This window comes from Bombina bombina, chromosome 2, assembly GCF_027579735.1.
Source record: "Bombina bombina isolate aBomBom1 chromosome 2, aBomBom1.pri, whole genome shotgun sequence".
Lineage (NCBI taxonomy): Eukaryota > Metazoa > Chordata > Amphibia > Anura > Bombinatoridae > Bombina > Bombina bombina.
In genome coordinates, this window is record NC_069500.1 from 1,216,974,800 (window position 1) to 1,217,000,877 (window position 26,078).

A 26,078-nucleotide genomic window follows, 5' to 3' on the forward strand; every position below is an offset into this window, starting at 1 on the left:
CATCATTTGTGCTCCACATTACTTGATTTAGAGTATAAATTGCTCCTCAACAATTATTCACAGTATAACAGAAATTTTTGCTTTTTAAAATATTTTAGTGTAGTTAAATCCGTAATCTTTTGATCAATCATTTTAAAATGTCTGGAATCCCGTGTACAATTGATATTTTGTGTGGACACACTCCTAGGGGAATCTGAAGACTGACAAATATTTATCACTTTATTAAAAAAATAAAGGTTCTGAATTGATACACTCATGATAACAAATTGTTCACTTCAATAAACAATAATATGTGTTTTACCATGAAGGGTGTCTAGGAACAAATCTGAAAAGAAGCGCAGAGATCAGTTCAACATTCTCATTAAAGAGCTTGGAACTATGCTACCTGGGAATGCTCGAAAGATGGATAAATCCACTGTATTGCAGAAGAGCATCGATTACCTACGCAAGCACAAAGGTATGTTGTTGTTGTTTTTGTCCTCCTCATAGATATAATCAGTAGAGAGGGGGAAATAACAGCACAGGGAAATATCAGAGTATGGACACAAAACCTGAATCCCCACTTTTCTTAAGAGGGTATCTACCCATCCTTTTTCTGTCACTCATCATGTTGTTTCTTTTGTCCTCCATACATTTTGGATAGAAATCCCTTGCTCTCCAAAACCTTTTACCCTTAATTATTTGTTTTCATTTACTTTTATTTCTTTAATACAGGTAGTGAGAGTCCACAATACTTTACTCATGGGAATTACTCTTCCCTACCACTAGAAGGAGGAGGATTCCCAAACTCCAAGAGCTCTATAAAATCCCTCCTACCTCACTGGTAAACTAGTCTTGTTTTTTACTCCACTGGAGGAAGGTGAAGAATTAAGATGTGCATGTTGAAGCCTATTTCCCCTCAGAGTGCAGTGTTTGATGGAGGGTTGTTTTGGGAGTATGGGTAGTGACACATTTTTTCTCTCGTCATGAGAATTATTCACAAGCCTGTGACAGGTGTCACGGGGACTTGTACTTTTCCCCTCTCTTTCTTGGGTCATTGATATACTCCTATTCCATTTTCTCTGCTTATATGTTTCAACACTAGTGTAGGTTTCTGCTATTTTTTTCAGTAGATGAGTTCCTATAGGTAAGTACTGTTTTTTATTTAATTTAGGCACTCTATTAGCCAGGTTATTTAGTCATATATATCTCCTTGGGACAGATTAATTTATTTGTTATTCACCTTTAAATGTTTTTCTTGATATATTTTATAGCACGCGCCTGGGTTTTTTCTTTTTAAAGACACAATGAGTCCACGGATTTCATCCTTGTGGGATATTCACCTCCTGGTCAGCAGGAGGAGGCAAAGAGCACCACAGCAGAGCTGCTATATATAGCTCCTCCCTTCCCTCCCACTCCAGTCATTCTCTTTGCCTACGTTAGTGATAGGAAGAGGTAAAGTGAGGTGTTAGATTCGATTCTTCAATCAAGAGTTTATTATTTTTAAAGTAGTGCCAGAGTGTGCTACTTTGTTCTAGGGTGTAGCCTTGTCCATATCAGTCTCTGTAGTAGAGCTTTTGTGGCTTTAAATTAATAGGAACTGGTGGGACATAATTCTCACTGCGCCTCCTATACATTTATGCTGCCCTAATCCGTATAGCCTAAGCACATTTAACTCAGGCTTATTTTATTCCACAGGGCTATGGGAGGGAGAGGACCTCTTACACCTGATGGACTGCCCTGCTGTCGCACAGCATTCAAGGTAAGTGCTAACTTTATTATTTCTGGGGACATCATTCTCTCAGAAAAAAGTGAGCACTACTTTTCTGACAAACCCATATCAAGGGCATAAGATTGATTGGGCTCTTTATTGTGATGGGACTGTAGTCTCTTCTTGAGGGAGAGGTCTATGGCAGCTATGTTATACAGACACTGGGGTTGGATGGAAAACAGTGTTATTTTACTCATTTTAACATAGAATATGCCGACCGGGAGATGGTTTCGTTTTGGCCACGCCCACGATGGGCGGATATTAATGCTGCACACCATTTTCTCTGCCCTTATTTTGGGTCTCACTCGGTCCCCATTTTGATTAGATTCTGCGCTTTTGGCCTTATATGGTAGGTGCTTAGGGCATAGTCTGGCGGTTCTTAGTGTTGCGCGCCATACTTGTAAAGCTCTGAGGGGTTCTCCTGGCAGTTTTAACATTGAACTATACTGACCGGGAGATGGCTCCATTTTTTGGCAACGCCCACTGGACAACTGGGAGGTGGATTTTCTGAGCAGGCAGACTTTTCATCCGGGAGAGTGGGAACTCCATCCGGAAGTGTTCTCCAGCCTGATTCTCAAAGGGGGTTGGGTTGCCGGAGTTGGATCTCATGGCATCTCGTCAGAATGCCAATCTTCCGAGATACGGGTCGAGGTCCAGGGATTCCCAGGCAGAACTGATAGATGCTCTGGCGGTACCTTGGTTCTTCAATCTTGCATACCTATTTCCTCTGTTTGCGCTTCTTCCTCGATTCATTGGCCCAAACAAACAGGAGAGGGCATCAGTGATCATCATTGCTCCTGCGTGGCCTCACAGGATTTGGTATGCAGATCTGTTGGACATGTCATTCCTGTCACCTTGGAGAATTCCGTTGAGGAGGAACCTTCTCATTTAAAGGGCCTTCCTTCTCCCAAATTTAGTTTATCTGAAATTGACTGCTTGGAGATTGAACGCTTAATTCTATCCAAGCGGGGGTTTTCTGATTCGGTCATAGAGACCATGATCCAGGCTTGTAGACAAGTGACTGGAAAGATTTACCATAAGATATGGTGTAAAAAAAATACAAAAGAACAGAAGGGCGCCAGTTGAAAAGATGCAAAACAAACAGTAGTAGAGCCAAATGAGTACTCACATACTCAAGAAGCACACCTATGTGCTAGTAGGGACGGGCTGCAGAATTATAAAGGTGTAACAACTCACCCTTCAACCAGTGCTGTGATGCTGGAAATAAAGTGAAAGACACAAAAAGAAAGTACTACATGTGCAGACCATTAAAAGTATAACCAGCAATATTTCTTCAGTGATACAGATGGGTACTCACATACTCCAGGAGCACACTTATGTGCTGGTAGGAACAAGCTGCAAATTTTAGGCAGGTGTAACAGCTCACCCCAGATGTAATCTTTTGATGCTGTTGGAGCAGCAGTCCAAGTAAAACTGCACCAGGAATCAGGAGAATTTCTTGAAGGTCAGCAAAGGCAGTTGGTAGGTAGAGAAATCCACTTAAAAAACGTATTTATAATAAAATACAAATATTTATTAAAAACAAAAATAAAACTACACAACACAACAGTTGTTGTAGTAGGTGGATGATGGGGTTAACAATATTACCCCAATATTGCAATACGTTTCTCGGTTTCAAACCGTTTCATCAGGCATAAAACATAAAATCATTCTCATTCCTTCCTCTGCCTTAAATAACAAACTGACGAACATTCACCTCCTTACAAAGGGGTGTGTTTTCTAATTGATACCTAACACCTGTCTAATACCCTCAGTATCCCTAATTAGAGCCTCTTACAAAGAAAAACAAAGCTTAAACAATTACAAATTTCTACACTTAATAATGATTGTGTATTCCTACATTTAACAATTTTATCTATGTGTCTAATAAGGGGTTTATACTGACCCATAATGTTGGTAATAGAGCCACATTAGCATTCCTCATTCATAAACGTAATCGTAATGTGCATATTTACTCACTTTTACTGATTCTCAACAAAATTTGTATTGTAGAACGGATGTGTCAGAGAAAAACTGTCAGTATGAAGAACCATTTGTTTCCGTATTTCTACTAACATTCAGTTCCTATTGATTCTCATATGTAGTCACGAACTTATGTGTCCACCCATTGGTTAGCATCATACCGCAAGTGAATCTCCCTTGACCAATAGTGGTCTTGTAATACGGGGGGTGTTTTCATTTATGCAATACATACGAATGAACCCGATGTTGATTATACTAACAATAACACTAAATGAGCCGCTTTCTTAAACCCATTTTCTCAAACGGATATATCTGGGCCCCCTATTTTAAAACAATCAAAAATGTGATCTTTCTATCAATATATGCCTCTAAGCAGACAATTCCCCGATTGTGTCCGATCTACCCTGAATGCTCAAAGGAGAATATGTAGACAAATAAGCCTGCAAGCCATTTATACTAAGATGTCTCTATATGAGATCTATTGCTTGGGCATATGCATTGCATTAAACTCGTAGTGTTCAATGTAAATCGGAGGAGTGTTTGATAGTGTGGCTAATGACAGGTGTATGTGTCAAGTGTGTCAGCTTTTTTATTTAAAGGAGATTTTGCTTACTTTAGTTAAACCCCATGAGGTTTTTCCTGTTCCTGATGCTTTCTTTGAGATATTTGCTAGGCATTGGGCTAAAACAGTTAATCCTTCTGCAAGGTTTAAGAAAATGCAACCTGTACCAGCATCTAATTGAACTTTGGGAAACTATTCCTAAAGTTCATGGGGCCATTTCAACCTTGGATAAGCGTACTACTATCCCTCTGGAAGATAGCTCTTCCTTTAAAGACCCTTTAGATAGAAAGTTAGAATCCTTTCAAAGGAGGGATTTTCAGGAAGCAGGTTATATTTTTAGGCCAGTAGTTTCTATTTCTGGTGTGGCTGCTGCTTCTTCAACTAGGTTAAATAGTTTTTCTGAGCATTTTTCTGATAATTCTGCTAGTGAAATTTTTTTAAACCTTTTGGAATTGCTTTAAAGTGCTAATGCTTTTGTTTGTTATGCTGGTTTTTTTACATAATAAAGATGAATTCTTTTTTTTAAAACAATGTTTTTTATTGTAATTTCTGCATTGCGATACAAAGGGTAAAGTATACAGTTTAAAACAAATCATCCAAGCAGAAGTCAAACAGTATGAGAAATAAAACATTTAACCCAACAACAAATAAAATAAAGATGAATTCTAAAAGTATTTCTTTGGCAGTGCTTTCTAAAAGGACTTTATGGTTAAAGTCTTGGTCTGCTGATATGGTTTCTAAATCCAGGCTTTGATTTCCCTCTTTTCAGTTAAAGACGTTGTTCTGGTTTGAATTATTTTATCTCTACTGTTACTGGAGGTCAAGGAGCTTTTCTTCCTCAGGACAACAAGTCCAAAGCTGTTAATCATTTTCGCTCCTTTTGTCAGAACAGGGAACAGAAATCAGATTAGTCCTTTCAGAAACTAAGTTCATCTGGCTCTTCCTGGAAGCCTAGTTCAAACTGGAAAAACTTTAAGCAGTCCAATAAATCTACTTCTTCATCTATGTCTGGTGTGGCCCGCAATCCAGAGGCTCTGGTAGGGGGCAGGTTGCTCTTTTTTTTTTGAGGAGGCTTGGTTTCAGTCTATTCATGATCCCTGAGTCCGAAGTATATTCTCTCAGGGTTATGGGATAGGTTTCAGAACAAAGCCTGCCAAAGGAAGGTTTATTCTGTCTAATGTTGAAAAAATCTGTTAAAGGCTCAGGCCTTTTTTCACTCAGTTTCAGATTTAAAATCTATGGGAGTGATTGTTCCTCTTCCTTTTGGAATTTGGTGTCAGCTTGTCAAAACCTTCAGTCTCTTTCTTTTACCTCAGTCGCTCTTTGCATGGATGTATTAGGTCTCATGATTGCTTGTTCAGATGCTATTCTATTTTCTCGTTTTCACACAAGGCCTCTTCATCTTTGTATGCTTCATTCAGCAATTGTTGCAGGGATCATACTCGGCTATCTCAAAAGATCTATCTAAATCACAGAACAAGTCAGTCCCTGTATTGGTGGCTAAATCATCAGCATATTATGCAGGGAGCTTCTTTTGCTTGCCTATTTGTTCTGTGATCCCTACAGATGTCTTTCTGGTTGGGGGGCCTCAGGGGGCCCAAGGGGTTTGGTCTCCTCTGAAGGCGAGGTTGTCAATAAATGTTTTAAATGGCACAAAGCTTTTCAGAGCCCTTCAGACTTTGCCTCTGTTTGAAAAGGGATATTTAGTGTTTCTCTTGTTAAGTGTATCCAGTCCACGGATCATCCATTACTTGTGGGATATTCTCCTTCCCAACAGGAAGTTGCAAGAGGATCACCCACAGCAGAGCTGCTATATAGCTCCTCCCCTAACTGTCATATCCAGTCATTCTCTTGCAAGCCTCAACCAAGATGGAGGTCGTAAGAGGAATGTGGTGTTTTATACTTAGTTTATTCTTCAATCAAAAGTTTGTTATTTTTAAATGGTGCCGGAGTGTACTGTTTATCTCAGGCAGTATTTAGAAGAAGAATCTGCCTGTGTTTTCTATGATCTTAGCAGAAGTAACTAAGATCCAGGGCTGTTCTCACATATTCTGAGGAGTGAGGTAACTTCAGAGAGGGAATGGCGTGCAGGTTTTCCTGCAATAAGGTATGTGCAGTTAATATTTTTCTAGGGATGGAATTTGCTAGAAAATGCTGCTGATACCGAAGTAATGTAAGTAAAGCCTTAAATGCAGTGATAGCGACTGGTATCAGGCTTATTAATAGAGATATATACTCTTATAAAAATGTAATATAAAACGTTTGCTGGCATGTTTAATCGTTTTTATATGTATTTGGTGATAAAACTTATTGGGGCCTAGTTTTTTTCCTCATGGCTGGCTTGAATTCTGCCTAGAAACAGTTTCCTTAGGCTTTCCACTGTTGCAATATGAGTGGGAAGGGCCTATTTTAGTGCTTTTCTGTGCAGATAAAAATACTGACAGAGACATCCAGCTTCTTCCTGCATGTTCCAGGACTTCTCTGGAGGGCTCAAAAGGCTTCAAAGTCGTTTTTGAGGGAGGTAAAAAGCCACAGTAGAGCTGTGGCAGTTGTTGTGACTGTTTGAAAAAAAAAAAAAAAAAGTTTTTGTCTTTTATTATTCAGTTTTGGGTATTAAGGGGTTAATCATCCATTTGCAAGTGGGTACAATGCTCTGCTAACTTGTTACATACACTGTAAAAATTTCGTTAGTGTAACTGCCTTTTTTCACTGTTATTTCAAATTTTGACAAAATTTGTGTTTCTTAAAGGTGCAGTAACGTTTTTTATATTGCTTGTAAACTTGTTTAAAGTGTTTTCCAAGCTTGCTAGTCTCATTGCTAGTCTGTTTAAACATGTCTGACATAGAGGAAACTACTTGTTCATTTTGTTTGAAAGCCATGGTGGAGCCCCATAGGAGAATGTGTACTAAATGTATTGATTTCACCTTAAACAGTAAAGATCAGTCTTTAACTATAAAAGAAATATCACCAGAAGATTCTGACGAGGGAGAAGTTATGCCGACTAACTCTCCCCACGTGTCAGACCCTTCGCCTCCCGCTCAGGGGATGCACGCTAATATGGCGCCAATTACATCAGGGACGCCCATAGCGATTACCTTGCAGGAAATGGCTGCAATCATGAATAATACCCTGTCAGAGGTATTATCCAGGTTGCCTGAATTAAGAGGCAAGCGCGATTGCTCTGGGGTTAGGAGAAATACAGAGCGCGCAGATGCTGTAAGGGCCATGTCTGATACTGCGTCACAATATGCAGATCATGAGGACGGAGAGCTTCAGTCTGTGGGTGACATCTCTGATTCGGGGGAAACCTGATTCAGAGATTTCTAATTTTAAATTTAAACTTGAGAACCTCCGTGTGTTGCTTGGGGAGGTATTAGCTGCTCTGAATGACTGTAACACAGTTGCAGTACCAGAGAAATTGTGTAGGCTGGATAAATACTATGCGGTACCGGTGTGTACTGATGTTTTTCCTATACCTAAAAGGCTTACAGAAATTATTAGCAAGGAGTGGGATAGACCGGGTGGGCCTTTTTCCCCACCTCCTATATTTAGAAAAATGTTTCCAATAGACGCCACTACACGGGACTTATGGCAGACGGTCCCTAAGGTGGAGGGAGCAGTTTCTACTTTAGCAAAGCTTACCACTATCCCGGTTGAGGACAGGTGTGCTTTTTCAGATCCAATGGATAAAAAATTGGAGGGTTACCTAAAGAAAATGTTTATTCAACAAGGTTTTATTTTACAGCCCCTTGCATGCATTGCGCCTGTCATGGCCGCGGCGGCATTCTGGTTTGAGGCCCTGGAAAAGGCCATCCATACAGCTCCATTGATTGAAATTATTGACAAGCTTAGAACACTTAAGCTAGCTAACTCATTTGTTTCTGATGCCATTGTTCATTTGACTAAACTAATGGCTAAGAATTCCGGATTCGCCATCCAGGCGCGTAGGGCGCTATGACTTAAATCCTGGTCAGCGGACGTGACTTTGAAGTCTAAATTACTCAACATTCCTTTCAAGGGGCAGACCTTATTCGGGCCTGGTTTGAAGGAAATTATTGCTGACATTACTGGAGGTAAGGGTCACACCCTTCCTCAGGACAGGGCCAAAGCAAAGGCCAAACAGTCTAATTTTCGTGCCTTTCGAAATTTCAAGGCAGGTGCAGCATCAACTTCCTCCGCTTCAAAACAAGAGGGAACTTTTGCTCAATCTAAGCAGGCCTGGAAACCTAACCAGTCCTGGAACAAAGGCAAGCAGGCCAGAAAGCCTGCTGCTGCCTCTAAGACAGCATGAAGGAACGGCCCCCTATCCGGTGACGGATCTAGTAGGGGGCAGACTTTCTCTCTTCGCCCAGGCGTGGGCAAGAGATGTTCAGGATCCCTGGGCGTTGGAGATCATATCTCAGGGATATCTTCTGGACTTCAAAGCTTCCCCTCCACAAGGGAGATTTCATCTTTCAAGGCTATCTGCAAATCAGATAAAGAAAGAGGCATTCCTACGCTGTGTGCAAGACCTCCTAGTTATGGGAGTGATCCATCCAGTTCCGCGTACGTAACAAGGACAGGGTTTTTAGTCAAATCTGTTTGTGGTTCCCAAAAAAGAGGGAACCTTCAGACCAATTTTGGATCTAAAGATCTTAAACAAATTCCTCAGAGTTCCATCTTTCAAAATGGAAACTATTCGGACCATCCTACCCATGATCCAAGAAGGTCAGTACATGACCACAGTGGACTTAAAGGATGCCTACCTTCACATACCGATTCACAAGGATCATCATCGGTTTCTAAGGTTTGCCTTTCTAGACAGGCATTACCAATTTGTAGCTCTTCCCTTCGGGTTGGCTACAGCCCCGAGAATCTTTACAAAGGTTCTGGGCTCACTTCTGGCGGTTCTAAGACCGCAAGGCATAGCGGTGGCTCCGTATCTAGACGACATCCTGATACAGGCGTCAAGCTTTCAAGTTGCCAAGTCTCATACAGAGATAGTTCTGGCATTTCTGAGGTCGCACGGGTGGAAAGTGAACGAGGAAAAGAGTTCTCTATCCTCACTCACAAGAGTCTCCTTCTTAGGGACTCTTATAGATTCTGTAGAAATTAAAATTTACCTGACGGAGTCCAGGTTATCAAAACTTCTAAATGCTTGCCGTGTTCTTCACTCCATTGCGCGCCTTCATCTCAGACCGCTGCAATTATGCATGCTGAGTCAGTGGAATGGGGATTACACAGATTTGTCCCCTCTGCTAAATCTGGATCAAGAGACCAGAGATTCTCTTCTCTGGTGGTTGTCTCGGGTACACCTGTCCAAGGGTATGACCTTTCGCAGGCCAGATTGGACAATTGTAACAACAGATGCCAGCCTTCTAGGTTGGGGTGCAGTCTGGAATTCCCTGAAGGCACAGGGATTGTGGACTCAGGAGGAGAAACTCCTTCCAATAAATATTCTGGAGTTAAGAGCAATATTCAATGCTCTTCTGGCTTGGCCTCAGTTAGCAACACTGAGGTTCATCAGATTTCAGTCAGGCAACATCACGACTGTGGCTTACATCAACCATCAAGGGGGAACCAGGAGTTCCCTAGCGATGTTAGAAGTCTCAAAAATAATTCGCTGGGCAGAGTACCACTCTTGCCACCTGTCAGCAATCCATATCCGAGGCGTGGAGAACTGGGAGGCGGATTTTCCATCCGGGGGAGTGGGAACTCCATCCGGAGGTGTTTGCTCAGTTGATTCATCGTTGGGGCAAACCAGAGTTGGATCTCATGGCGTCTCGCCAGTTACGGATCCAGGTCCAGGGACCCAGAAGCGACGCTGATAGATGCTCTAGCAGCGCCTTGGTTCTTCAACCTGGCTTATGTGTTTCCACCGTTTCCTCTGCTCCCTCGACTGATTGCCAAAATCAAACAGGAGAGAGCATCAGTGATTCTGAGAGCACCTGCGTGGCCACGCAGGACTTGGTATGCAGACCTAGTGGACATGTCATCCTTTCCACCATGGACTCTGCCTCTAAGACAGGACCTTCTGATACAAGGTCCTTTCAATCATCCAAATCTAATTTCTCTGAGACTGACTGCATGGAGATTGAACGCTTGATTCTATCAAAGCGTGGCTTCTCCGAGTCAGTCATTGATACTTTAATACAGGCACGAAAGCCTGTTACCAGGAAAATCTACCACAAGATATGGAGTAAATATCTTTATTGGTGTGAATCCAAGAATTACTCATGGAGTAAGGTTAGGATTCCAAGAATATTGTCTTTTCTCCAAGAGGGCTTGGACAAAGGATTATCAGCTAGTTCCTTAAAGGGACAGATTTCTGCTCTGTCTATTCTTTTGCACAAGCATCTGGCAGAGGTTCCAGACGTCCAGGCATTTTGCCAGGCTTTGGTTAGAATTAAGCCTGTGTTTAAACCTGTTGCTCCCCCGTGGAGCTTAAACTTGGTTCTTAAGGTTTTTCAAGGAGTTCTGTTTGAACCCCTTCATTTCATTGATATTAAACTTTTATCTTGGAAAGTTCTGTTTTTGATGGCTATTTCCTCGGCTCGGAGAGTCTCTGAGCTATCTGCCTTACAATGTGATTCTCCTTATCTGATTTTTCATGCAGATAAGGTAGTTCTGCGTACCAAACCTGGGTTTTTACCTAAGGTGGTTTCTAACAAGAATATCAATCAAGAGATTGTTGTTCCATCGTTGTGCCCTAATCCTTCTTCAAAGAAGGAACGTCTTTTACATAATCTGGACGTAGTCCGTGCCTTGAAGTTTTACTTACAAGCTACTAAAGATTTTCGTCAAACATCTTCCCTGTTTGTCGTTTACTCTGGACAGAGAAGAGGTCAAAAAGCTTCGGCAACCTCTCTTTCCTTTTGGCTTCGGAGCGTTAAACGCCTAGCCTATGAGACTGCTGGACAGCAGCCCCCTGAAAGGATTACAGCTCATTCTACTAGAGCTGTGGCTTCCACCTGGGCCTTCAAAAATGAGGCCTCTGTTGAACAGATTTGCAAGGCTGCGACTTGGTCTTCGCTTCACACTTTTTCAAAATTTTACAAATTTGATACTTTTGCTTCTTCGGAGGCTGTGTTTGGGAGAAAGGTTCTTCAGGCAGTGGTTCCTTCCGCTTAATCCTGCCTTGTCCCTCCCATCATCCGTGTACTTTAGCTTTGGTATTGGTATCCCACAAGTAATGGATGATCCGTGGACTGGATACACTTAACAAGAGAAAACATAATTTATGCTCACCTGATAAATTTATTTCTCTTGTAGTGTATCCAGTCCACGGCCCGCCCTGTCCTTTTAAGGCAGGTCTAAATTTTAATTAAACTACAGTCACCACTGCACCCTATGGTTTCTCCTTTCTCTGTTTGTTTTCGGTCGAATGACTGGATATGACAGTTAGGGGAGGAGCTATATAGCAGCTCTGCTGTGGGTGATCCTCTTGCAACTTCCTGTTGGGAAGGAGAATATCCCACAAGTAATGGATGATCCGTGGACTGGATACACTACAAGAGAAATAAATTTATCAGGTAAGCATAAATTATGTTTTTTTTCTTAGAATGTTTTGTTTCTTTTAGCAATCTCTTCTGCAAGAATAGTTTCTGAGTTGTCTGCTCTTTCATGTGATCCTCCTTATTATTTTTTTACTCAAAAGGATAAGGGAGTTTTGAGGACTAAATGTGACTTTTTGCCTAAGTTTGTGTCTTCAGATAAAATAAGTCCGAAATTGTCCCTTTTTTTGTCCTAATTCTAAAAGTTCTTCAGAGATGCTTCTTCATAACTTGGATGTTGTTAGAGCCTTGAAGTACTATGAAGGTACTACTTAGGATTTCAGACAAACTTCTAGTTTGTTCACTTTTCTGGTTCCAGGAAGGGACATTTTTATGGCTTCTTCATTGAAACTTGTTTCACAAGGCTTACTTGGAGGTGCAGCAGCATCCACCTAAACAGATTACTGCCCATTCTACCAGATTAGTTGCCACTTCTTGGGCTTTTAAGAATGAGGCTTCTGTTAACCATATTTGCAAGGCAGCTCCTTGGTCTTTTTTACATAGTTTCACTAAAACTTACCATTTTGATATTTTTGCTTCTTCTCAGGCAGTCTTTGGTAGGAAAGTCCTTCAAATAGTTGTCTCAGGTTAATTTTGTTTTTGCCTGTTGGTCATTTTAATTGTGTTTAAATAAAATAGAGAGAGAAAATGGATATATTTTTGTTGTGGATTTTGTTTCTCTGTGAAAAAGATGTTCTTTTTATCCTGCCTGTATTTCTCATTAATTGTGTACTCCACTGCTTGGGTATTTGTTCCCAGGAGTAATGGCTCGTGGACTCTCATCACCTGTTCGAAAGAAAACAATTTCTTTCTAAGGTGGCGAGAATCCACAAAAATCCTTACTTGTGGGAATTCATCTCCTGGCCACCAGGAGGAGGCAAAAACACCCTACACCAGAGCTTTAAGTATCCTTCCTACTTCCCTTTCCCTCCCTGTAGTTATTTGCCTTGCGAAGGAGAAAGCAAGGATAGAGGTGTTCAGGATTTATTCAAGAATTAGAGGGATATTAATCCTAAATTTCCCCTCAATGGATAGTTCCTGAAAGAGAGAGAGACATAGGAGAGTACTGGCTGTGCTATGTAAATTTTCTCTATGGAGTTGTGGTCACAAGCCTGCCACAGGTGTCTCTGGGACAGTTTGTTCAGCCTCCTCCTGTTAGACCATGAATATGTACTCCCTCAGTTTATCCTCTGCTGTTAGTTACAGTAGAGGATGGGCTCTCTGCTGTATCCTCAGGAACGTGGATAAGGACAGTGGAGGGGAAATTTGCTGGTTAAGTACCTGCATGTCTCACACAGCCCACAAGCTGCAAAAGGGTACAGTTACTACTTGGCCAGTCACATCAGCTAAGCACACTTAGGGCTCGATTTATCAAAGCCCTACGGCTGCAAGTTCTCACAAGAACTTGCTCGCCGTAATTTAACAAGCAGCGGTCACCAGACCACCGCTTCCCTAACCTCTTCGCCACCTCTAAGGTGACGAAATTCAATCTCCGCGGTCTAGTCCGACCGAGGAGATTGACAGCTTGTGTGCAATGGTGATTACCTGCAGGTAATTTTTCCCCGCCACAAGCGAGCTGAGGCGTACAGGGGCGTGTATACACGCCCCTGTTCGCCACAGCTTTGATAAATCTAGCCCTATGTGTAGTTTTATGTCACAGCTACAGTACTGTTAAAGGCTACAGTTATTACATATCCAGTCCCAGCAGCAAACCACAATATGTGTTAGTTTTATATCACAGCTACAGTACTATTAAATGGTACAGTTACTACATATCCAGTCCCAGCACCTAAGCACAATATATGTTAGTTTTATATCACAGCTACAGTACAATTAAATGGTACAGTTACTACGTATCCAGTCCCAGCAGCTAAGCACAATATGTGTTAATTTTATATCATAGCTACAGTACTATTAAAGGGTACAGTTACTACATATCCAGTCCCAGAAGCTAAGCACAATATATGTTAGTTTTATATCACAACTACAGTACTATTAAATGGTACAGTTACTACATATCCAGTCCCAGCACCTAAGCACAATATATGTTAGTTTTATATCACAGCTACAGTACTACCAAATGGTACAGTTACTAGATATCCAGTCCCAGAAGCTAAGCATACTATATGTTAGTTTTATATCACAGCTACAGTACTATCAAATGGTACAGTTACTACATATCCAGTCCCAGCAGCAAACCACAATATGTGTTTGTTTTATATCACAGATACAGTACTATTAAAGCTTACAGTTACTACATATCCAGTCCCAGCAGCAAACCACAATATGTGTTAGTTTTATATCACAGCTACAGTTCTATTAAATGGTACAGTTACTACATATCCAGTCCCAGCACCTAAGCACAATATGTTAGTTTCATATCACAGCTACAGTTCTATTAAATGGTACAGTTACTACATATCCAGTCCCAGCACCTAAGCACAATATGTTAGTTTTATATCACAGCTACAGTTCTATTAAATGGTACAGTTACTACATATCCAGTCCCAGCAGCTAAGCACAATATATGTTAGTTTCATATCACAGCTACAGTACTATTAAATGGTACAGTTACTACATATCCAGTCCCAGCAGCTAAACACAATATATGTTAGTTTTATATCACAGCTACAGTACTATTAAATGGTACAGTTACTACATAGTCACAGCGGCTAAGCCCACTACATGACAGTTTTATCACACAGCTGCAGTAGTGCTCCTAAACAGCTTTTTACTAATGTAGACTGTTTGTGCACATAAGCTTCAGTTATGCTTCACTTTACTGTCAGTTGCATTTTGGCATGTTTTTTCCCCCTGCTAATGCAGCCTCTGCACACTGATGGGGCAACCTCATGAATATTCTGCAGCATCGGAGGGGGTCAGACCCTAAATCTAAAACAATAGGGGACTCGCTCATTGTAATTAAGGTGCCTGATTTAATCTATTTGCTTGGATATACGTTAGACTGATGTAGGTGGGAGGGGTTTTATATTTTTATATGGCTCTTGGGGGTTTGAGAATCTTTGCCTCCACCTAGTGGTAGAGTAATTCCCAGGAGTAATGGATCGTGGACTCTCACCACCGTGAAAGGAATTACTTTATCAGGAAAGCATTAATTATGTTATACACTTAAAGTTACATAGTACTCAAAATAGAAAGATATACAGAGGGCGACTCCTAGTGCAGATCAGTAAGCTAAGTGTGTACCCACCAGCTTAACCTTTCAGAGATATACTCACAAAGTATAAAGCACACTATAGTGCTAATGGAGCAAGCTGGGTATATTGCAGTGGCCCAGCGCACATACCACTCCGGTGAAGGACAGTCCAAGATGTTAAAAAATGCTCAAAAATTGAAAAAAGGAGACTCCAGAAATATATTTAAAAAACACTTTATATAGTAATATAACAGTGTACAATATAAAATCAGTAAAAATCGCTACGCGTTTCTCAGAGCTGACCACTCTGTTTCCTCAGGCAAAGTAAACCTGAGGAAACAGAGTGGTCAGCTCTGAGAAACGCGTAGCGATTTTTACTGATTTTATATTGTACACTGTTATATTACTATATAAAGTGTTTTTTAAATATATTTCTGGAGTCTCCTTTTTTCAATTTTTGAGCATTTTTTAACATCTTGGACTGTCCTTCACCGGAGTGGTATGTGCGCTGGGCCACTGCAATATACCCAGCTTGCTCCATTAACACTAAAGTGTGCTTTATACTTTGTGAGTATATCTCTGAAGGGTTAAGCTGGTGGGTACACACTTAGCTTACTGATCTGCACTAGGAGTCGCCCTCTGTATATCTTTCTATTTTTTCAGATGATTTTGGGAATCTACTAAGAGGAGCTGCCCTTGCATTCTGATGCACAGTCAACTGGGACACTGCTAAGTTTCCAGACTGCTCATCTAGGCATTATCTTTGCCTTAATTAAATGTGAGTATAAAATCTATATCTCATTTGATCTAATCCAATATATACTGGCTACACTAGGAGGCGCCCTTTCTTTTTGTTTCATAGTACTCAAAATGTTTCTATTGTGTATGAAAGGGCATGGGAAGAAATATGATAAAAGCTGTTTATATTAAAAGTAACAGGAAGTGTATGAGTATGTACAAATGAGTCCTGGGAGTTCACTGCTCATTGGCTGATAGGGGCAGCTCCCCCCAGAAAAAGATATTTTATTCAGGGCAGGAAAATCCTTTTTTCAAAATAGAGGAAACATTTTTGAGTACTATGATCTTTTTATCTACTTCATTACTTTTAAATGATTTCTGGAAATCTTTCAAAACACAATTTATATTGACTGTTCTATAGTACATTTATTATTGTTTAACCTACACACTGCCTAATATTGCCTTAAATTCTCACTTGACAGAAATTAGTGCTCAGTCTGATGCTTGTGAAATTCGACAGGACTGGAAACCTACATTCCTCAGTAATGAAGAGTTTACACAGCTCATGTTGGAGGTACGTTTGCAGTCATTTTGCTTTGTAAATATTATGTAATAATAAGCTTATTTTGCACTCATACCCATCTCTAGTTTGCATTAAATGCATATTTTTTCCTGCAGGTTTTATTTCAAGGGACAGTAAAGTAAAAATAGAAATTTCATGATTCAGATAGTGTGTACAATTTTACACAACTTTCCAATTTTAATTCTATTATACATTTTGCTTTTATTTTTCTCTTTGTAATCTTGTTGAATAATAAACATAGGTAGGTTTATGAAGCTCAGGAGAATGCCCGTGTTCTTAGTATTTTATGGCAACAGTTCTTGCAACAATGTGTAATGTTGCTGTAAACTTTGTTGCAAACGCTTTTGCCATAGAGTGCTACAAAAATGGGATGCTCCTGATCTTCTATGGGTTTACTCTTCAACAAAGAATACCAAAAGAACAAAGGAAATTTGATAATAGAAGTAAATTGGGAAGTGGTTTAGAATTACATGCTCTATCTGAATTACAAAAGTTTAATTTTGATTCAACTGTCCCTTTAATGTTGTCCATGACAACAATAATTATTGTAAAGTTTGGTGTCTCTCTTTTCTGTGTATATTTACTCGTTGCACTCGGTTGTTTTTGTTTTGTAAAACAAACTTATGCAAAGAAAGTATAAATACCCCTCTTTATAGTAAAAATCGCCAAGTTTAAATGAATGCTCTTGTTACAATTAGATGGTTTAACATTATGCTCGAGAAATAATTCAATTAATGCTGGAAATGTAAACCAGAGTAAAAACCTTGAATAAAGTCATAAGGCTAAATGTACTAAACAGTAATCTACTTTTGAGACCTTGCAGTCATCAAACCTTTGCTTCATACTCTCTGAAACATCATATGAAAATAAGAAGGCTGTGCACATCAATCAGGAATAGTAGAGCCACACTCAGCTGATGTAACCGGGTACTCACATTTTGGTAAAGCACCCCAGTGTGCTAAATGAGGCGTGCTGGATATTAACAGTGTATCAGCTCACTGATTCCAAAGTGCTGAACAACAGAAACCGCTCCTTCAAAGTGCTGAAGACGACTCTCAGAGATTAGCACACTTAGCAGTGAGGGCGGGTGTCAGTGCAATATTTTTTATTAATGAGACCAGTTCAGGATAACAATCCTCCTATGGAGGTGCGCTCGGGAAACAAACAGTGATAATAATCAATGGATACCAAAGTCCAGATGCAAGGCAGCTCTTCCGGTATAAGATGAGGCGAATAATATCTGTAGCAGGAAAAAGAAGGCGCCAATAGGGTAATATCGCTATGGACCAAACAATGTGCAGGGTAATTGAGAATGATACTCACAAGCAGAGCGGCACTGAATCGTGCCTTGACAAGCAGACCGGGACCTCAGCGTCACCCGGGAGACCAACACAGGCAATAACCAATCACCAGACTGGAACACACTTTCAACGGCCAATCAAGAACCCAAAGTGGTAACACACCTTCCTCTCGATACTTCCAGGGCTCTGCACGCTTAGCTGGGAAGAAAACAGATCACAAAACGCCGGGAACAACCTCCGGTTCCTCGGTATTGGTGCAGGTTTAAAATGGATAAAGGGGAGATCGAACTCCAGCAGGATAAATAAAAAACAAATTTAATAAAAAAAAATTAAAACAAAGCAACGCGTTTCTCGGCTACGCAGAGCCGTTTCATCAGGCTATAATCCTAAGTGATGTTGGTCTTCCGAGCGACGCTGAGGTCCCGGTCTGCTTGTCAAGGCACGATCCAGTGCCGCTCTGCTTGTGAGTATCATTCTTAATTACCCTGCACATTGTTTGGTCCGTAGCGATATTACCCTATTGGCGCCTTCTTTTTCCTGCTACAGATATTTTTTATTAATGGCAGCCTTTTCTCTGAGAGTCTTCTTCACCACTTTTGCTTGGTTGTGAAATGTAAAATTTTAAATGTAATAACTGGTTATATGTTATCTTGTACAGCACATGTGAACCAATAGAAACCAAAATCACAATTGTAACATCTAGAAATTCTGTTGTGCAAACACCTTATACAATGTCTGTAGTTTTTTTTCTGCATTAGTGTAATAGCAAGTTACAGAATTTTCATTATAGAAAATGCTACTTTTCCCTGTAATCACATTATGGTGATCGTGATCTTAAACTTTTTGGTCAAAGGGACAGTAAAATCAAAATTAAAGTTCCATTATTTAGACAGAGCATGCCGTTTTAATCAACTTTCCAAATTATTTCTGTTATCTAATTTACTTTGTTGACTTAGTATCCTTTGTCAAAGAGCATATCTAGGTAGGCTTAGGAGACACAATACATTACAGAAAGCTAGTTGCTGATTGGTGGCTGCACCTATGTTCTTCTTGTCATTTGCTACTAGTAAAATGTATCCTAAGGTGTGAAAGGTGCATCTTTCTTGATGTTCAGAACTTAGTTACTCATGGTATCCTTTAGGATTACCAGGAATTTACAATTTCTTTTGGATGACTTAGATAAGGTTTTATCGGCTAGTTCCCTAAGAGGTCACATTTCTGCACGTTCAGTTTTATTGTACAGAAGGCTGTCAGGTCTTCCAGATATTCAAGCCTTTGTCCAGGTTTTGGTTAGAATCAGACTTGTATTCGAGCCCATTTCTCTTCCATAGAGTTTGAATTCAATCTTGACTGTTTGCAATCTGAGATGTCAGTTCTTTCTGGTGGTCCTTCCTATCTGATGTTTCATCAGGTCCAAGCGGTTTTACAATTTTTGTCCAGTCCTTAACTAATTTGGGTTTCTTCAGAAAATGTTAACCAGGAAATTGTGGTTCCTTCTTTGTATCCTAATCCAAAATCCTCAAAAGAGAGATTGTTGCATAATCTGGATGTAATTAAGGCATTGAAGTTAGGGCATAGGCTACTAAGGACTCTTTTCAGTCCTCAAGTTTGTTTGTTTTGTTATTTTCATGTAAATGCAGTTGCCAAAAGGCTTCTTCTATTTCTTCCTGGTTAAAAAGTTGCACAGGGCTATCTTGGAGGCAGGACAGTCACTGCCTTTACACATTAATGCTCAATCGTTCTGTGTCTACTTCTTAGGCCTTAAAAAAGAAAGGCTAAATTGGATCAAAATTGCAAGGGTGCAACTTGGTTGTCTTTACAGAATTGAATTATTTGATATCTTGGCCTCAGAAGAGGTGGTTTTGGGCAGAAAGGTTCTTCAGCCTGTAGTTCCTGGTAAATAGGTACCAGCCTTTTTTCCTTTTGTCTTAATGACTCTACAGCTTGGGAATTAGCTCCCAACGGTAAGGAATTTCAGCGGACTCTCACCAACATTAGAAAAAAACATAATTTATGCATACCTGAGAAATTCCTTTCTTTCTTGGTGCAGAGTCCACAAACCCTCCTGATTTTTCTTAGTGGAGGCAGTTCTAGCTTGCTCTTCTTTACCTTACTATCTTCTTTACTTTTTCCTCCTATTCTTGGCTATACAAAATACTGGGAGCATCATGGAAGTGGGAGGGATATTAAAGCTTTTGCTTTAGGGTTTCTTTGCCTCTCCCGGTTCGCCAGGTGAAAAATTCACAACATTAAGTAATCTCGTGGACTCTCACCACCAAGAAAGAAAGGAATTGATCAGGTAAGTATATAAAAAAATATATTTTTAATTTTTGTTTGTATGACCTCATTGTAGGAAGTAATGGTGGTTACCAAGGAAACCGCTTGTAGTGTGTCATGAGTGCTTCAGGCTGTCTAATAAGTAAGTGATCAGAAATAAAAGCATATTTATTTAAATGCACCTTTGTATATACACATTTATACATGCTATCCTTTAGCATATTTCACAAGAAAGTCAATTTTTTTGACATGATCATTTACTATTCATATTATTATAAAGCACTAAATTCAATTAAAAGGGTACTTAAAGGGACAGTCAACACCGGACACAACTTAATCCCATACCTTAGATCCAAAAAAGAAGATGCGTCTGCACCGCATCCCATGTTCAATACCTCTAACGTTATATGTGTAATCATCCAAAGCACATACAGTTTTATCCTTTAGATATGGCCGACAAACTCCTCGCCCTCCTCCTCCATCTTCTTCTCTATTAAATTCCATGCTCGTTCACGGTGAAGCTGTTTCTTTGCTAATGCGCATGCGCATTACAATTTATGTCCGCTCGCCAGCAGAAATAGAAAGTGCAGCTGCAAATCACTGTGAACGTGTGTAAAGAATCCAACCAAGGATTGGATTCTGATTGGCGGATGCGTTTAAAATTAAAGTTACTACATAACGGTGGGGGGAATTTGGCGGACATATCTGCAGGAGAAAATCGTATGTGCTTTGGATGATTACACATATAACGTTAGAGGTATTGAACATGGGATGCGGTGCAGACGCATCTTCTTTTTTTGGATCTAAGGTATGGTATTAAGTTGTGTCCGGTGTTGACTGTCCCTTTAATGCATTCCCATCATTATTTTTTTTTTATTATTTAAAAAAGGAAAGAAAAAAACGAAGAGAACTCCCCCACAACCACCACAAACAGTAAATAAATCTCTAAAGGAGATTATTTATTTAAAAGCAGAAAGTTAATCGTATGTATAGCAGTGTGGCACAAAGAGTAATCATATTTAATGTTTTGATTTCAGGCCCTTGATGGATTTTTCCTGGCAGTTATGACAGATGGAAATATAATATATGTGTCGGAAAGTGTGACTCCCTTACTTGAACACTTACCAGTAAGTCAGTGACTAAGGTTTAAGGATGAGTGGAACCTTATTAGGCAGAATATTACACATTAGGCCAAGAAAAAAATGCTGCATACTTTGTGCATTTTGGTCGAACAAGGCGCACATTATATATGAGTTTTTGTTTTTTTTACAATAAATTAACACATAACTTTTTGGAGCTAATTCTCTTACACAACAAGATTATCAGAAAAATATGATTCTTCAATTATAGTTCTTGTCCTAATATATTGTTAATGAGCTTCTCTCATATTTGTCTTGACAGTACATGAAGCAGGCGATTATTATAGACTCCTGGGTAAATTAGCTATTCTATTGGATATAGGAAGAAACGTCAAACTGTTCAGTGGGAAACAACTTATTCTCCCTCCCTTTCCCTCAAGTTTTTTGATGTTTCTGCATAAAGAATGCTGTTCTCCTTGGAGATATGTTCCTTTGCTTCCAATGCTCTGTCACTACACTACAAGCTGTCATCTTCTTTACTGGTTGTACCGCATTCACTGCTCCTTAATCATGAATCTGTGCACAAATTATTGTCACCTGACGCATCTCACAAGTTGGACAGTACTTTCTCATACTTGACTCCATACATTACAATTGTCAAAAACCATCTTGCACTTCACATACTTTCACAAATTATAATTTGTGTTAAATACCTTTGTTTGCATTCTGTGTGGCACCACATAAAGACCTTCTTAGTGTTTTTGTTCGGTCTGGCTTCTTTTTTATTTCTTCCTTCGCTCAGTTGAACAACAAAGAGTAGGTAAGAGGAGGAATAAGCTACTGTTTGACTAATTTGTCGGGAGTTTTTCTCTATCTCCTTGTGGCTGGCTATTTGTTTACCCAGTTGTCTAGAGTCAACTCTTGCTTCATGTACTCTCAACATGAAGATAGGGATTTAATGGTAAGTTTTCACAGCCATTGGATATTTAATTGTATTCATTTTCAAAAGTAAATTCATTTAAAAATATGTAATATATGTTAGGATCTGTAGTTGTGCACTTGTTGTCATGTCTGTAGATACAAAAAAATTGGTTACCATCTGCATTATTCAATATTGTTGCGTTGCCTAATTATAAAGGCATTCACTTAAGATTGTTTATTGATGTCATAAAATAAAGTACAAAATACATTTTGATTTCACTTAAACTTGCATTTTCAATGTATTTTAATTAAGGTTTTTGGTTTTCTGTTTCAGTCTGATCTGGTTGATCAGAGTATATTTAATTTTGTCCCAGAAGGGGAACATTCAGAGGTGTATAAAATCCTGTCCACACACATACTGGATAATAGTTCTCTAACTTCAGAATACCTGAAAAGTAAGTTAATTGCTTGAACTGTATGGCTGTGATACATAGAGGCACCATATATTTAATGTGTACAATATAATTTACTTATTTGATTATTATTGGAAAGAAAAACTGTATCTTTAGATCACACAGTGATACCTTTTTTGTCTTGTTTCAGCAAAGGATGAACTTGAATTCTGTTGTCATATGCTGAGAGGCACAGTAGATCCAAAAGAGCCCACAACATATGAATTTGTAAAGTTCATTGGGAGTTTTAAGTCATTAAACAATGGTAAGTTAATTAAGTCATCCTCTGTGTAGTTTTGAAAAAATAAAATTAGCTATACCAACACCTTTTTATTGGGATTTGAGGTGAGGTAGGGATCAGAGGGTTTTGGTAGGCTTGAAATTAGATGTTTGGGAGATGAGTTTTAGCTTTAGATACACCAAGTCCTTGTGGAGAATACCCATATGTGAACTAGTGGGTGGGCAATGTGGCCACAAATCAAACAAGCTCTCTGGAGTTGATAATATAATAGCATAATTTATGCTTACCTGATAAATTCATTTATTATAAGGTGATGAGAGTCCGTGAGCCATTACTCCTGGAAATTACTCTTCCCTACCACTAGGAGGAGGCAAAGATATCTCAGTCTAACGTATACCCAAGCACAAAGAGGAAATAAAAGTACTAAGAGCAAACAGAAATAGGAGCAGGGAAAAAGATGTGCACAAAAAAAGAAAAGAAAAGAAAAGAAAAATACAGGGTGGGGTCTCATGGACTCTCACCACAATCTATTACTCCTGGGAATAAATACCCAAGCTATGGAGTCCACAAGTAATAACATAATTAATGGGATTTAAAAAACACATTTTTTCCACTGAGAAACTAAATCCACAACCCCAATAGAGCCTAAAAAAGGCAAAACAATAACAGCCAAAAACAGATCAACCTGAGACAACTTCCTGAATGATATCCTACCAAAGGCTGCCTCAGGAGAAGCCAAAACATCAAAATGGTACAAAAAACATGCAAAGAAGACTAAGTAGCTTGATTTGAACACCCAGGAAGAAAGGCCTCCAGACCTTTAAATAAAACTCCCCCTAGTCACAGACTTACGAGCCTGTAGTGTATAAGAAACAGACGCCTAGATTTAGAGTTCTGTGGTAGCCGTCAAAAGCAGCGTTAAGGGGTCCTAACGCTGCTTTTGGCTGCCCGCTGGTATTTAGAGTTGTGTAGGTAAGGGTCTAACGCTCACTTTCAAGCCGCGACTTTTCCATACCGCAGATCCCCTTACGCCAATTGCGTATCCTATCTTTTCAATGGGATCTTCCTAACGCCGGTATTTAGAGTCTTGGCTGAAGTGAGCAGTAGACCCTCTACCGACAAAACTCCAGCCGCAGAAAAAAGTCAGTAATTAAGAACTTTCTGGGCTAACGCCGGTTTATAAAGCTCTTAACTACTGTGCTCTAAAGTACACTAACACCCATAAACTACCTATGTACCCCTAAACCGAGGTCCCCCCACATCGCCACCACTATAATAAAAAATTGTAACCCCTAATCTGCCGACCGCACACCGCCGCCACCTACATTATCCCTATGAACCCCTAATCTGCTGCCCCTAACATCTCCGACACCTACATAATATTTATTAACCCCTAATCTGCCCCCCCAACGTTGCAGCTACCTACCTACACTTATTAACCCCTAATCTGCTGACCGGACCTCGCCACTACTCTAATAAATGTATTAACCCCTAAACCGCCGCACTCCCGCCTCGCAAACCCTATAATAAATAGTATTAACCCCTAATCTGCCCACCCTAACATCGCCGACACCGAACTTCAAGTATTAACCCCTAATCTGCCGACCGGACCTCGCCGCATTTTCAGCTTTGACTAGCGAATAACGAAGCATGAAACAAAGTGCACATGACTAGTTAGCAAGTTTAGTGAACATTTCCTCAGTAACATATATGCTGTCATGTATATAAGTTCTACCTCATAAAATGGCAAAGGCTAAATATGCAACAGTGAGGACTTCTATATGTGGTTACACGTTATACAAGCAAAAAGAATAATTATTATGTAGTAAATGTAATATATATGTACCAAGATTAGACATTAAAGAATAATGGTCAAAATAGATAGTGTCATTTTATAAACCCAATTTACTTCTTTTTTTCAGTTAGTTCTGTTCCTTTGGTATCTTTAGTTAGCTCAGTAGCACATTTCATGAGGAATGAGCATACACATGTCTTAAATATATGTCAGCAGTGTTTGTGACACTATATAATATTGTTATAAAAATTGTAGCAAACACTGTTGCCATATATTTCTCAAGACACATGTATGCTGCTGAGCATACCAGGTTTGTTTGAGATTAAGAGAACAAAGTAAATTGAGGTTTTTTTGCATGTTCTAACTAAATCATGAACGTTTCATTATGATTGTTTTCTTCTATTTTTTTGAGCACTTGGTCTTGCTTAAATAACTTAAAGAAAATTCTCCATTTTCCCCACCCAGTGCCTAACTCAACACACAATGGGTTTGATGGTTCATTACAAAGGTCTTTCAGACCGACATACGAAGAGAGAGTCTGCTTTGTAGCCACTGTAAGGTTAGCTACCCCTCAATTCATCAAGGTATGTTTTAGTTTTGTGTTTTAATCATGTTCATTTTTTAGCATTGCTGTTAGAATAAGATGTTAAACATGCTCTTAAGGGCTTAAGTGTTTAAGTTAAGGTTGAGATAAAACTATGAGATTAAAATCATCAAATAATTGGCTATTTCTTTAGGATAATGATCTAGATTGGAGTAGCTGTGTCCAGAAGGCCAGTCTATAATAGCTTGATTGAAAGGGCCACATTAATGATATGAAGCTAAATATAATGCCTCAAAATAAAAATGTTAATAAATCATATTTCAGTAAAAAAATATGCAATGTATTAATTTAATTAGTTTATGTTCCTTAGTTACTCCAAGTACTTCAAGGCTGCACAAGGATGTTGCAGTTTGTACATTACTAAAAGTAAAATAAAAATGGATTTTTCAAATATAACTTTAAAAAACAAACAAACAATAGTTTGTAGTTTCACAAGACTGAAGAAAGAGATTGTTCCAGTCAAGAAAACAATAGCTGACAGAACTCACTTGATTAATAAAGCCATTGATAAGAAAACAAATAAATACTTTTTCAATTAAATTAAATGTTTCAATAACAAAGCAAATTGCCTACATACAATAGTTTATGATATCACTTTCTTCTCCTTAGGAAATGTGCACAGTAGAGGAACCCAATGAGGAGTTCACCTCCAGACACAGCTTAGAATGGAAATTCCTCTTCTTGGATCATAGGTTTGTATTTTGAGACAGATTATTTTCATGTTTTCTGCAGTGGAAAACCCCCACCGCACAGTAAGGTATGCTCTGCTGCTGCAGCAGAAATTATTTTGCATAAATGAAGAAAGATTGAAGCCCTTTATTTACACAATGCTTGTTAATGCATTGATCCAGCCATACCCGTAGTTGGCAAGCATGGCACCAACATGCAACTACCCCAGTATACACCAGAGATTATACCTGGAGTTTCCCCAGTTTATTCATGTATTGTAGCATATTGTGCCAGTTACCCTAAAAACCTATAGAGTAGGACTAGGAAGGATAGTGTTGGGTGGGCTGGTTATGTGCTCTTTGTTCCTGCTGTACCCTGTGTATATCCAGATATATCAACCACAAGGAATTTGAAATATCTAGATGCATTACAT

At 39.4% G+C, this 26,078-nt stretch overlaps 1 protein-coding gene across 3 annotated transcripts in view; it reads left to right on the plus strand.

The window, feature by feature from the left end:
* The window catches only part of CLOCK (clock circadian regulator), a 482,886-nt gene that overhangs the window by 270,797 nt on the left and 186,011 nt on the right, over positions 1–26,078 (plus strand). For all 3 annotated transcript variants that reach the window (XM_053703956.1, XM_053703957.1, XM_053703958.1), the window contains exons 5-11: positions 309–457; positions 16,206–16,297; positions 20,922–21,011; positions 22,219–22,339; positions 22,488–22,601; positions 24,838–24,956; positions 25,586–25,668. In XM_053703956.1, coding sequence (XP_053559931.1) covers positions 309–457; positions 16,206–16,297; positions 20,922–21,011; positions 22,219–22,339; positions 22,488–22,601; positions 24,838–24,956; positions 25,586–25,668 — 768 coding nt within the window. The remainder of the gene's footprint in view (positions 1–308; positions 458–16,205; positions 16,298–20,921; positions 21,012–22,218; positions 22,340–22,487; positions 22,602–24,837; positions 24,957–25,585; positions 25,669–26,078) is intronic.